The following is a 14,080-nucleotide window of genomic DNA, read 5'->3' as shown; positions in this document are numbered from 1 at the left end:
TAACAATTGGTCAGAGTGCAGAGACTAAGTGTCTGTTAAATGATTGGCTACAAAGTGGGCATCTGTGCCACATCCCTTCCCTCCAAGGTTCGGAGAACATAGCCAAATTGGAAAGATTTTTTGAGCCAAAGGTTGGGAAGTTTGTAGACAAAACAGTGTATTCTGGAAATGATAGGACTGTTGCACCTACAAACTCACAATAGTTTTGCTTGTCTGCATAAAACCTGCACAAGATCAAGCCAGTCAACATTCCTGCATGGACTCAGAGGGGCTCACAAGTCAATAGTTGAAGAGCTATTGACAGTTAATGGCTACTAGTGGAGGGAGTCAGTGTTTCTTATGAGTGCAGCTCCTGGTAGGTTGACCATGCTCCCATAAAGAGTCTCACACCCATATGTACATGGGCAGCACTAACTGGGCTCGGTGGGTTATAAAAAATAAAACAAGAGCAAGAGAAGGACAGAGAGAGAGAGTGAGAGAGAGATATCGAGTTGGGTGGGGGGGATGGGGGGATCCAGAAGGTGCTGGATGGGGAGAGGAGTGAATATAGATAAAACAAGAGGTGTATATACAAAATTCTCAAGGAATAAATAAAATAAAGGGCTGGGGAAGACTGCAGCATACACTATGCAAATAAATGTTTTTGAACTAAATATTTTTAAAAATAAGACACAAAAAAACACACACTTTTATTATCTATCACTTTCCAGACCTCTTAAGTAATATAATAAAATCTCATAGAGAATTTGATAGAAGAAAAATTTTAAAGTAGTATAGACCGACATTGAGGTGGATTTGCTATGACTCGAGGAGGATTTGGGAGCCAGTGTTTAAAACTGTGGAAGCTGTATATTCCTCCAGTCGAAGGACTTGGACTACTAGCTTCTGGTACAGCAACACAGCCCATCGTTTTCACTCCCACCTCAGGAAAGGGACAGAAAAAGTTAGATCTTACTGAAACTCGCTTCAGGTCCTCGAACGTCAGAGCGGAGCCACATACAAACGTCGTGTAGGACAAGGAGCACTTCAGTAAGGTCTCCAATTCCAAGGACGGAGGAGCCCTAGACAAAAGAGTTCAGTGGCAAGGACAGAAACCCAGAGCTTGGCTCTGCTTGGTGGCTGTTAGCTGACTTAGTACATTTACTAAATTCCTAATGGCCGGAAGCCATCTGTATTCTGTTATACATCCACACGGCTAGAGGAAGTCGGCACAACTAACCTAATCCACAAATGGGTCTGTAAGTCAGGCCTGAGCAATCCTAGTGACACAGAACCAAAACAATACAGACACCATGAATCAAATAATGCCCTGTAAAAATGAATCACAATGTGATGAGACAATTCCATCACTCAGGGAGATCCAGCACTTCAGGGCTGGAAAGACAGCACAATAGTTAGGAGCATTGACTGCGCTTATGAAGGGCCAGATTTCACTTCCCAGGACCTACGTAAGGTAGCTCACAACCACCTGCAAATTCTAGCACCAGGGGAGTTAATGCTATCCTCTGGCCTCCACAGGCACTTACACTCAAGCGCACATATCCACAAACATGCACTTAATTTAAAATCTTAAATAAAATAAAATAAAGCATTTGCAGACATGATTTAACAAAATGGCTTTGAGATATATGAAGTGAATACAGACAGAATGTGAAAATTGACCCTGTCACTGGCATGAGTAATTTCAAGCACACCTGTAAATGCTAACCAGCAAGTATTTTAGTACTTATTAATTCTTTAGCCAACATTAAGAAAACCTCATTTCTTTGAAGATAGCAAAAATATTTAGTAAAAAAATTTACCCCCCAAAAAATCTCATATTGCAAAAAACAATTACAGTGTTGGGATTAAAAGTGTGTGCCACCATGCCTGGCTTAAGGCATTAATTTTACGTCTTTTAGTAGAAAAAAGGGGGGGGGCAAGATGAATCTGATTTGGCCGCAAAACTCAACTACACTTTGAAAGAAGAACTAACTGTAATCCTTCAAGAATTATTCAGAAAATACAAAATTGTTTTCCAAATTTAATTTATGAAGCTAGTATTACACTGATAGCAAAATCACATAAAGACACAACAAAATTATCTCCCTGGTGAAAAGAGAAACAATAATTCTCAATAAAACACCTGCAAACCTAATTCAAGAACACATTAAAAAAAACCTTACTCACCATGATCAAGTTGACTTCATTGCAGGGATATAGGAATCATTCAACATATGTAAATCAATTTGCTTACTTCAGTATATCAATGGACTCAATTGCGGAAATCATATACTTTGACAAAACCCAATATCTTTCATGATAGAAATCCCAGGGAGATTAGGGATTGGGTCAACATATCTCAACATAATAAAACGAGACACAACAAGCCAATAGCCAACATCATGCTAATACAAGAAACCTACAGCCAACATCATGATAATTACAGAGAAATCAGACAGTGATGCTCACTCTTTCCAGTCCTATCTAAAGTCTTAGCTAGACCAAGAAGACAGAAGAGGATCTAAAAGGGATACAATCAGGAAAAGAAGTCAAAGAATCCCAGTTGCTGAAGATATTACGGTATATGTAAGAAATCCTAAAGACCCCACCAGAAAATCCCCAGAAGTGATAAACTCTTTTAGCAACATGGCAGGGCACAAAATTCACACACACACACACACACACACACACACACACACACCACACCACACCATACCATACCATACCACCACCACCACCAACAACAACAACCAAAACAGTAGCCTTTCTGTATGTCAATGACAAATATATTAAACAAGGAATCAGAGCAATAACCCCATTTCACAATATCCTCCAAAACAAACAAACAGAGCTGAAATACAGCTGACCAAGACCAGGAAAGATTTCTACAAGGACAATTTTAAACCACTGAAGAAGATAATTGAGGAAGAAACTAAAACACAGAAAGATCTCTCATGGTCCTGGATTTGAAGAATGAAGATTTCAACCCTATTGCTGAAGATACCACATAGCTGAGTCATGAGGCATGGAGAAATCAAGCTGGTCTGACCTGGAAGCCTTGTCCCTACTGCTAGCTTTCACTGAACTTAAGTGTCCAACTGAGCCACTTAAATATATAAGTAGATATGCAGAAAATATCTGGAAAGATAGACTCCAAACTTTTTGCACCGGTTAGGTCTGGACATGAAGCTACTTTTCTTTTTCTACATTTGACCTTAAAAGAAAGACTGAGAAGTAATTAGTTTTTTTTTCTATCTTGTTTTCTATTGTTTCCTAAAATTTCTATAAATGTTACAAGTGTAATTAATTTCCTTCCATTAAAAACTTACACAACTTGGTGGTGGTGGCACATGCCTTTAATCCCAGTGCTCTGGAGGCAGAGGAAGGAAGATTTCTGTGAGTTTGCTGCCAACCTTGATGTGGGATTCCCCTCAGTATGCTATGAATGTTTAGCTAATGAATAAAGAAGCTGCTTGGGCTTGTTCTGCTGCTGCTGCTTGTTCTGCAGGGCAGACAGAGTAAGGAGAGAATTCCAAGCAGAGATAGAGGAGAAAGTAGGCAGAGTCAGAGAGATGTCATGTAGCTGCCAGAGGAAACTGACGCCCAGAACTTTACTGGGCAAGCTACAACACTGTGGCAATGCACAGATTAATAAAAATGGGTTAATTTAAGATGTTAGGGTTAGCTAGAAATATGTATAAGCTATTGGCCAAGCAGTGATTTAATTAATATAGTTTCCATGTAATTATTTCAGGTCTGGGTGGCTGAGAACAAATGAGCGGTCTCCTCCAACACAACCTGATCTACAGAGCAAGTTCCAGGACAGGCTCCAAAATTATACAGAAAAATCCTGTCTCAAAATGCAAAAAACAAACAAACAACAACAAAAAGTACTTACACATACTTCAACTATTAATTTAGAACACATTGTGCCAAATTGATGCACTTACTCTCCAAGGAACACAATATCCATGTTGATTTCTCCTGACCTATGGCGGAGAAAATTCCTAAGAAAGGCAGTCACACTGTCAACTGTGATGTTTCCACAGACCACGATGAACCTAGGCAGCAAGAAAGGGGAGAGGATCACCTGAGGAACAAAAGGATGGCTCTCCCATGGTATCTGAGGGAATGGACTCCAAGAACCGCCCCCCCCATCAAAATCTATAGATGTTCAATGTCCTCATTTAAAATGTCATAAACAAATGCAGCCTACACACATACATTCCCTGACCTATTTTAAGTCATCTCTAGGTTGATTACCTGTAAAATACAATGCGCGATGTAAATGTCATGTAAATAGTTGTCCTGGTACGTTGTCCATGGAACAATGACCAGGAAAACCGTCTATGTAAGCTCAGTAGCTATGCCAAGATTTTCCAAATATTTCCTATCTGAGGCTTCTTGGACCGCCAGAATCCAGGAGATCCGACTGTATCTTCCCGTCAAGCTTATAGAACGGCAATTAGCTTAAACTTGTTCTCAATAAGTTTGGTCTATGGATCCTTTAGATTTTAGCAATACAAACACGAGTGAATCCAAAGCACAAGGGAAACATCCAGTTCTATAGTCCTTTGCCTCATCTCAACACGTGCATGTCTCCAAAAAAGCTGCATTATTCTAAGATTTCTAGTAAAGCTACCCTTCTAGTTACAATTGTCATAGCTATTTATCTCATAGTAGACTTACTATGCTTGCAAAACTCTGCTCTTCACAAGTGTCATTGTTTTGGGCAGCTCTCTCTTCTATTTAGGTTAATATAAGTTGATTAAATACTCTTATGAATAGCTCTTATGGGAGTTTGCATCAAGCAGTGAACATCTTGTTTGTATAGCACTCATTCTATCGCTATTCTCTTCAGTGAACGAACAACTTTGGCCACATGTGTCCTCAGGTCTGTAACTAGGGCAGGCAGTGTGTGTCTACAACAAGATATGTGACCAACAGAATGAGTTTATTTTAAGTTTATTTGCATTGGTGTTTCGCCTGTGTGAGAGTGTAGACCTTGGGGTTACAGACAGGTTTGATCTGCAATGTGGGTGCTAGGAATTGGACCCGGGTCCTCTGGAAGAGCAGCCAGTGCACTTAACTACAGAGCCATCTCTCCAGCACCCTGGAATGTCTGAAATTGTAGGAATTATAAGGAAGAGCTAATTACTTCTTTCCTTTGACTGCTTCATAGGGCTTGGTGTACTTCTTCCTGCTGGTAAAAAGCTCCACCATTTCTGGGACGCAGTTTGCAAACAGTATCTAAAATAGTAAGAAAAAAGAAAATTCCTCAGGGCTCATTTTTTGACAGGTATTTTCAGATTAGAAGGCTATAAAGAAAAAGACAAGTACACATAAATGTCTTTCATCTATCATAGTGGTTCTCGACATTCCTAATGCTGTGAGCCTTTAATTCAGTTCCTCATATGGTGGTGACCCCCAATCATAAAACTATTTTGTTGCTACTTAACTGTAATTTTGCTAATGTTATGAATCATAATGTAAGTTTTTTTGGAGCTAGAGATTTGTCAAAGGTGTCATGACCCACAGGTTGAGAACCACTGACCTAGCACAAGGCTCTATCAGTGAGCTGCATTTTAAAAGAGAGACTATATTTTCCTGAGGTTTTTAAGAGTTAGGATTTTGACTAAAATTAACAAATTGATGTCCAGCTTTCAAAATGATAAGCACAAATATTAGACAACTACTCTACAGATTTGTCCCTTGATAGCCTTTAATTTCTTTCTTATTATGACTTCACACTGTTTAGACTATTAAAAAACAAAACAAGGGCTGGAGGAATGCCTCTGTGGTTAAGAGCACTGTCTGCTCTTCCAGAGGTCCTGAGTTCAATTCCTAGCAACCACATGGTGACTCACAACCATCTGTATTGAGATCTGGTGCCCTCTTCTGGCATGTAAGTACACATGCAGGCAGACACTGTATACACAATAAACAAATCAATCTTAAAAACAAAAAACACTTCACATATGACATTGGAGAGCCTAGAGATGATGACTAAATGTCAGAAGGTGGCACTGGTCATGCCAATATAAGAATGGTGAAGTGGAGCATACAGTTGTGGATTGTAAGAGATTAATAAAAGAAATGAGGGTTCCTTTGCCCTTGACACTTTCAAGTCAAATAGTCAAATTCTCTCTCTCTCTCTCTCTCTCTCTCTCTCTCTCTCTCTCTCTCTCTCTCTCTCTCTCTGTTTTTTGAGACAGGGTTTCTGTGTGTATCTTTGGAGCCTGTCCTGGAACTCGCTCTGTAGACCAGGCTGGCCTCTAACTCACAGAGATCCATCTGTCTCTGCCTCCTGAGTGCTGGAATTAAAGGTGTGCACCACCACTGCCAGGCACATAAATACTATTATCTGGAGTTTACCTGGAACTAATTACTAGTATAGTGTGATTGACATTTGAGAGAGATGGCCCAGAACCAAATCTCAAATGTTCTTCCTCTTCAGGAGAAAATTGTAGTCTGATGGGGAAAAAATGGAGGAAGACAGACTTGCTTGAGTCCATGTAGAATCTTCCTCCTTTCACCTCTGGAAACCAGGCAGTTGCATTCCAGGTACCAGGGTAAACAGTTTGGAAAATGTGGGATCTGCGCCTCTTCTCATTGCCACATACACTAACTAAAGCAACATTCACTTTCTCTCACCATTAACTGGATGCTTTATTTTTATACTCCAGAGATAGTAAAAGCATTCCTCACCAAACTTCCAAGGGTGAAGAAAACAATGAAAGTCCGTCCTAGGGCTGTCTTGGCCACAATATCCCCAAAGCCAACGGTTGACATTGTTGCTGTTACCAGATAAATGGCCTCAAAATATGACATAGACTGTGAGTTCCTGCCATTGAGCCAGGGGTCACCAGAATTTTCCACCTGTCCAAAGAGAGATGGCAAAGGAAAGGTCTGTGAATAGAAGAGAAGGAGGAGAAGGCAAACACTGCATCAGTTTCCCCGATTCCATCCAAAGACAAGAGCAAACGATCGTAGCTGCGGAGAGGGCCCTGCCAATTGTGAGTGCGTTCAGCAAGCCTTGTTTCCACAACTAGGATTATCATTAACACCTGATGGGGCATGTGGCAGGAGCTCAGATTTGGAACTCCCTTATGAGGGTTGCTGCCTGCTTCCCTTGAGGCCCAGAACTACATCCTGGAGCCAGGGGTCTCCAGCAATCAACATTCATTTTCATTTTCTAAGAAGATGGGGAAAAAACAAGGAAGCTGAGCACAGGTTTTAGTGAGTTTAAGCACATGACCTTAACATCTAAGGAAAAGCAAACTTTTCCAAATAGATCCGAATGAGGTGGCACCAATTTGCTTTTAGTCATGGTGTTTCATCACAGCAATAGAAACCCTAAGACAAGTTGGTACCAGCATTGTTGGGTGTTGCTGTGACAGACCTGACCGTGTTGTTTTGGGGACGACTGTGGAAAGACTTTGGAACTTTGGGTTGGAAAAACCTTTGACTGTTGAGAGCTCAGTGGGCTATTCTTTGGGAGTCTGGGAGATAAGGAGGTCGAGAGCAGTGCAGACAATGGAGGCCTGGTTTGTGAAGTTTCAGAGGGAAACAGAGACTCTACCTGGCCCTTTGTGTGCTGACTCTGTGGTGTCTTGTCAGCTGGGACTGAAGAATTAGTAGTGGTTAACAAGAGTCCAGAGCCTCTAAAGTAAACCCTTTGCATTACTAGGATGGCGGATGCTGGCTAGCTGGAGCTGAGAAATTAGAAGTGATTAAGAGTCCAACATCATTAAGGTGAAGTCTTGTGGGAAGTGTATTTTGAGAGTAAGCACACAGAAACTGTGTTCCAGAGGTGGCCAAGGCTGTACCTCGGGCTGGCAACCGAACTTGGCAGTGTAAGAGTCACCTAGGCAGTACTGGTTTTGAAAGCCTGAAGGGGTCATGGAGAACAGCGTGGGTGCGGCATGATGAAGACAGCATAGGAGAGCTGTTGGCGAAAGAGCAGCCCAATTGCAGCAGAAGACCTAGGCCCATGGGATGACCACCAAGAACAGCAACAGTGGAGTGGAGTCAGAGCTTAGAAGACAACTGTGTGCTGCAGAAGGCAAAGCTGGAGCAGTGACCCAAGCCTTTGGAAGAGTCCAGAAGATCACGAGTGAATCCCAGGTAATTCTAGCTATTTATACTGTTGGAGTTTGGTTTCGCTTTGTTCAGATTGTGGTTGGGCCCTGGTTTTTCCCTCTCAAAGGAGAGAAGTATTCAACTTAATTTTGCTTTTTATAGGATCCCACAGCTGAAAGACTCTGAACTTTTAAAAGAGATTTGGGATTTTGAGAGTTTGGATATTTTAAGGAGATTTAAGGGTTTTTTTAAAAATATTTTTATTTATTATGTATACAGTGTTCTGTCTTCATATATGCCTACTCGCCAGAGAGGGCACCAGATCTCATTACAGATGGTTATGAGCCACCATGTGGTTGCTGGGAATTGAACTCAGGACCTCAGGAAGAGCAGTCAGTGCCCTTAACCTCTGAGCCATCTCTCCAGCCCAGAGATTTAAGTTTTAATGTGGTTGAATTTGTGAGGACTATGGCACTTCTAAAGTTATTTACATTTATGTTATATTAATATTAACATGTCATCTTGGAGATACATGAGAAAGGAAAGGTTCTAATTGAAAAGTGGTGTGTTTATGTGTCAAGTTAACAAGGTATCAGTTGCACTGGCTACTTTTATATCAACTTGACATAAACTAGAGTTATTTGAGAGGAGGGAACCTCAATTAAGAAAATGCCTCTGTATTACTGGGCTGTAGATAAGACTGTAGGGCATTTTCTCAACTTGTGATCAATGGGGGAGGGCACACCATTATGGGTGGTGCCATTCCCTGGTCTGGTGGTCCTGGATTCTATAAGAAAGCAGACTGGACAGGCAGTGGTGGTGGATGCCTTCAATCCCAGCACTTGAGAGGCAGAGACAGGCGGATCTCTCTGAGTTTGAGGCCAGCCTGGACTACAAGAGCTAGTTCTAGGACAGGCTCCAAAGCTACAGAGAAATCCAGTCTCAAAAAAAAAAAAAGACTTGAGAGAGAGACTGAGCAACTGAGTGCAAGCCAGTAAGCAGTACCTCTCCATGGCCTCTGCATCAGCTCCTGCTCCAGGTTCCTGTCCTGTTTGAGTTCCTGTACTGTCTTCCTTCAGTGGTGGACAGCAATGTGTAAGCTAAGCTGAACAAACCCTGTCCTCCCCAGCTTGCTTTGGTCCTGCTGTTTTGTCACAGCCATAGAACCCTAAGACAGTAGGTGCACATACCAGCACACAGCCATCATTTCTCTGGATTAACACTTACCTATGGGTTAAAACTTTAGATCTAATAAAATTTTTCACTAGAGCCAGATTTTGAAGTATCGAAAGATGAAACAAAGCTATCTTGATGGTGGGAGATGCAAAGATTATGATAAATATGATGGTGGGGAATGAAAGTAAAACCGAAAAGGTGAAAGTAAAGAAATAAACCTCTGGTCTGGTCCCTCTCCAGTTTCAAAGAAAGGATGCTCATAGAATACCATTTGGGACTGCAAGGATGCTCACACTGGCGGATACCATTGGGGACTGCAAGGATGCTCACACTAGTGAATGCCACTGGGGACTGCCATGATCTGCTTACCAGGTGAAGGAATCCTGCAGCTGTGAACCAGGTACTGATAACGATTGACAAGAGTTTAGAAAGCTTCACTGAATTACTGAAAGGAGAAGGAGAAGTGTTAGGTTTCTGCATGCAGGCTCTCAATAAATACAAACACATTGTCCACCAAGAGCCCAGCTTCTGCTCACAGTGTGGCCCACAGACTGGAAGGTACAGCATCATCTGGAGCTCTGCCCTCACCTATCCGTCTGCATGGCTACAGGGCCTTTTCTGTATCATTTGTGTATGCATTAAGAGACTGAGAAACACTGCTGGAGACTCACCCAGTGTCATGTGTTTCTTCCAGGTTTGACTGCATCATCTACTAGCCTGGTGTGTTAAAGGCATACATGTGAACCTTGTCTAAAGTAGTAGAACAAAGGGCAGGAGTGACTAAATTATAGGAACGTAGTATCACACTACACACTGGAATCAGAGAGGCTTACGCCCATCCGTCAAGGAAAGCCTAGAGTTTAGCTGAAACAGCTGTGGCTTCTGAGCTGGCCATTTGTCAAGTAAAAACAGTGTTTCCAGCCTTGACTTCTTCACAATGCATACTTAACGTTGAGATGCACTGAGACCTGTAATATTGACACTTCTAATAAGAATGTAGCCGTGTGTTGAAAGAGACAGTTTGGACTTTTATTATTATCTTTTGGAGATATTTAAGTTGCACTATTTTTATTTACCTGTAATGCTGGAATTTGAACTCACGACCTTGTATATGTAGGTAAACACTCTCCTATTAAGCCACACCCTAAGCTCATGCCTCTACTACTCTAAGCAATAGTTCACTGCTGCTGATGGATAGCACTCATGCTCAGAGGAACTGTTACATCTCTCACATGAGGAAACGTTTATTTTACTAGCCAACAAGAGGTGATTCTTTTTCAATTGACTACTTTTGTTATTTCATAATTGTACACGTGTATAAAATGCATTCTGAGTACTCTCTCGGGCAACCCTCACTTATCATCTTGTTGATCCCCACCCTACCAGTCCCTTTCCCAGATTCATGACTCTTGCCCTTCACTCCATCCGTGCCTGACTGGCAGTGGGTGCATTCTTGTGCAGACCCTGGACAAACATCCACGGCTACTGTGAGATCACAGTTGCAGTGGCTGTTTCTTGCGGAGATGGCATTTTACAGCCTTTCTCTCTATCTTCTGGCTCTTACATTCATTCTTTCTGCCTCCTCTTCAGCAACATCCCCTGAACCTTAGAGGGGATGGAATGTGGGTCTTGTTTAGAGCTGAATGCTTGTATCGTATATCACTTCCTATCAGCACTTTGTCCAGCCGTGATCTCTACACTCACCACTGGTCACTAGAAAAAAGTGGTGTCTCTGATTAAGGCTGAGAGTAGCATTTGTCTATGGGTCATATTTAGAAAGTAGTTTTACATTATGAAATATAGCTAAACAATAGTATTCCATCCATGTGCCCTTTGCCACCCCCCTTTAGTGCCTGTATCCCCTGGCATGGGTTTTTAACCAGGTTCACAGTGCCAGGCATGGATTCCCTCCCATGGAGCAGGTCTCAAATCCAAGCAATATGCTATCCCATGATAGTACCAGCGCTGCACCAGTGGGCACATCTTGTCTGGCAAGTTGGTCTTACAGCTGTAGGATCCACAACTAGGTAAGGCCATTGATGCATTTTCTAGCAGCTTGCACAGCCTCTTCAGGGAAGGACTCTGAGAGCCAGCCGGCAGAGGGGAGGCTTTCAGCTTGGCTCCAGGCTGGTTTCTGCTTTACACAACTGAGGGGTGTGTTGTCTTCAGCAACTGGATCTTATCATCTGCTCCTTGTGGAACACCAGGAGAAATGACAAGAGGCTGTATTGTCTGGGCCTGTGACTATTTTTGTTTTGGGAAAAGAGATCTGGAATTAAAATCAAAGCGGGCTTACATACAGGGATTGTCAGGGCTCCAGCCAGGGTGCTAAGTGTTATCGGGGGTAGCGACTGAGGGAGAGCATCGATGCTGAGGGATTCCCCAGTTTTCACACTGGGATTCTGGTGGGACAGGGGGAACTTGAGGACCGGTTAATGTTTTCATTTCCCAATCTAAACTTCTGAGCCAGCACGCCAGGCAGTGCTACAGTTACCTGGTCCTGATGATCTTGAGGATCTGTAGGATTTTAGGGAGTTCGAGCAACCGCAGAGCTCTCAGAAACCTCAAACCTACAAAGCAACCAGTAGAAAGCAGCCTGAAATAGAACGTGATTGGGAAGCACACATTTTACTTTCCAGAAACCCTTAAGTCTAATGATGTGATGAATGGTACAGGTTTAAGGACATGACCTTCGAATCCTGGCTCTGAAAGCTAACTACTGTTACCTAGGGTGCCCACTTCTCTGGTGCCTCACATAAAATGAGAATTATTAGAGGACCCACCTTACAGCATTGTAGACCTGATTTCAAGCGTGTAGACGCCGGCCTTGCACAACAAGCTCTATTCATTTCACTCTAACCCTACTGTGGAATTTATAGGAAACTTTACACGGGTCCCTTAAGCTTTTGATTATTCAGCTTTTCAGTACTCCTAGTTTTACTTTATATAGTTTGTTAACAATATCAAAAAATAGAATTGGTATGTATTTTATAAACAATAAAACAAAATTATATAAAAACCGATTTTTAAAAGCTCATGCATTGTCAATACACCCACCTTACACACAAAACAACTACTGAACAATTTTCAGACATGTTACAGCATATCTGAATATGATGGTTGACCTTGAGAACGCAGGGAAGGCCATTCTTTGAGTCTGTATGAGATCCCAGCACAAGGGTCCGAGGGTGCTGGAGCCTTGCCCCCTCTGGTTGTAGATATAGATCTCCCATCAAAAACTATTGGACACCTGCTGGGTGCCAGGTGCATTGCTACATGCTGGGATCGAGAAATGACTTCTGACCATTCTGGTGGTGACACATCCCAGCATTGGTGAGGCAGAGACAGGCGGGGCTCTGTAAGTCTGAGGCTAGCCAGAGCTACATAGTGAGAGCCTATCTCAAAATAAAACAACAAAACAAAATATGTTTCTGCAAATATAGTACAAAGCTCTACAGTCAAGAGCAGGTTCTTTGAAATGTCAGCGAGGTATTTAAAAAGAAAGATAAATATTCTAATGAATATTGAGTGGTTTGGGGCTAAAACATCATTGGTACTGATCACTGACTGCCACAGCACACTTACCTAGCCAATTAGTCTTCAAATAATAAGAAATAAAGGTTGGTGGGATGGTAAAAATGTCTACAATTGAATTCATCTCCAGCCAGAACTTGACTTTGTCTTCAGCTGCCCAAAACTGAAATAGAAACAAAAAAACCCAAATTATATTACCCTTGGGATTTTTTAAAAAGATTTTAAGATTATTTTGCATACATAAATGTGTTTGTATGTATATAGGCCTGTGTGTTTGTATGTGCACCATGCACAAGGCTGGTGCCGCAGAGGCCAGAAGAGGGCGCCGTAGCCTTTGGAACTGAAATTACAGACACCTGGGAACTGCCATGGAGGAACAGGGAACTGAATGCAGGTCCTTCTCAAAGTTTCACAGGCTCTTCAGAGCTATTTTTCCAAGCTCTACCTACCACTGAGAATTTTAAAGCGACTGTGGAGGACAACTATTTCCCAGCTATATTTCACTCATTAACTGAAGTTTTATTAATCTCATGCTATTTAACACATATACAGATGCATACATTTACGTAAATACACAAATGCATACATGTTGCATAAAGAGATTGGACCTTGGTCTGAGCATGGTGATACACAACTTTAGTCCCAGCACTCAGGAGGCAGAGGTAGGTGTGTCTCCATGAGTTTGAGGCCAGCCTGGTCTACAATGAGAGTTCCTGGCCAGCTAGAACTATACAGTGTGACCTGTCTCAAAAACAACCAACCAAAACAAAACAACGGTGAGAGGGAGAGAGGAATCATACTTTTAATGAGTGTTTTATTAATGAGCATATATATAATTATTTTACTTAGCAGGCCCTAACTCTCACAAACACTTTGAGCTTTCAACTGCCCCTAGAGCTTTCTGATATGTCTATATATACAATACATATATATGTGTGTGTGTGTATGTGTATTAGTATAAGATAAAATTCTATATATGTGCATATCTCATTTTACATATCTCTGTGTGTGTATGTCATATACATAGATCTTATTTGTGATGAGTAATGATATATGGTTTAGATCAGTTGCCAATGAAAAAGCTTGCCTGGTCATTGTGTTTTCTGACCTTCTGAATTTAGATTTAGAACATTAAATTCTGATCTGGAGATACGGCTCAGTGTTTAAAAGCACTTGTTGCTCTTGCAGAGGACCCAGGTTCAGTTCCTGACACCCACATGGTGACTCAGAACCACTTGTAACCAGTTCCACAGAATCGCATGCCCTCTTCTGGCCTCTGTGGGCACCATGGGCAAGTGGCACACAG

The 14,080-nt window shown here is 41.9% G+C and overlaps 1 protein-coding gene across 1 annotated transcript in view; it reads right to left on the bottom strand.

Annotated features, from left to right (window-relative positions):
- Kcnu1 (potassium calcium-activated channel subfamily U member 1) overlaps positions 1-14,080 on the bottom strand; it is a gene marked incomplete at its 5' end in the record, with an annotated part of 56,005 nt that overhangs the window by 35,618 nt on the left and 6,307 nt on the right. Inside the window, 7 exons of the mRNA XM_050146735.1 lie at positions 956-1,061; positions 3,933-4,043; positions 5,141-5,232; positions 6,691-6,861; positions 9,610-9,685; positions 11,735-11,810; positions 12,826-12,937. Of these exons, the coding sequence (XP_050002692.1) occupies positions 956-1,061; positions 3,933-4,043; positions 5,141-5,232; positions 6,691-6,861; positions 9,610-9,685; positions 11,735-11,810; positions 12,826-12,937 (744 nt within the window). The remainder of the gene's footprint in view (positions 1-955; positions 1,062-3,932; positions 4,044-5,140; positions 5,233-6,690; positions 6,862-9,609; positions 9,686-11,734; positions 11,811-12,825; positions 12,938-14,080) is intronic.

The sequence above is a fragment of the Alexandromys fortis genome, unplaced genomic scaffold, assembly GCF_014885135.2.
Source record: "Alexandromys fortis isolate MF-2015 unplaced genomic scaffold, M_Fortis_MF-2015_v1.1 scaffold_55, whole genome shotgun sequence".
Lineage (NCBI taxonomy): Eukaryota > Metazoa > Chordata > Mammalia > Rodentia > Cricetidae > Alexandromys > Alexandromys fortis.
Note: the sequence above shows the minus strand (reverse complement) of the source record. Positions and strands in the feature narration are given on the sequence as shown.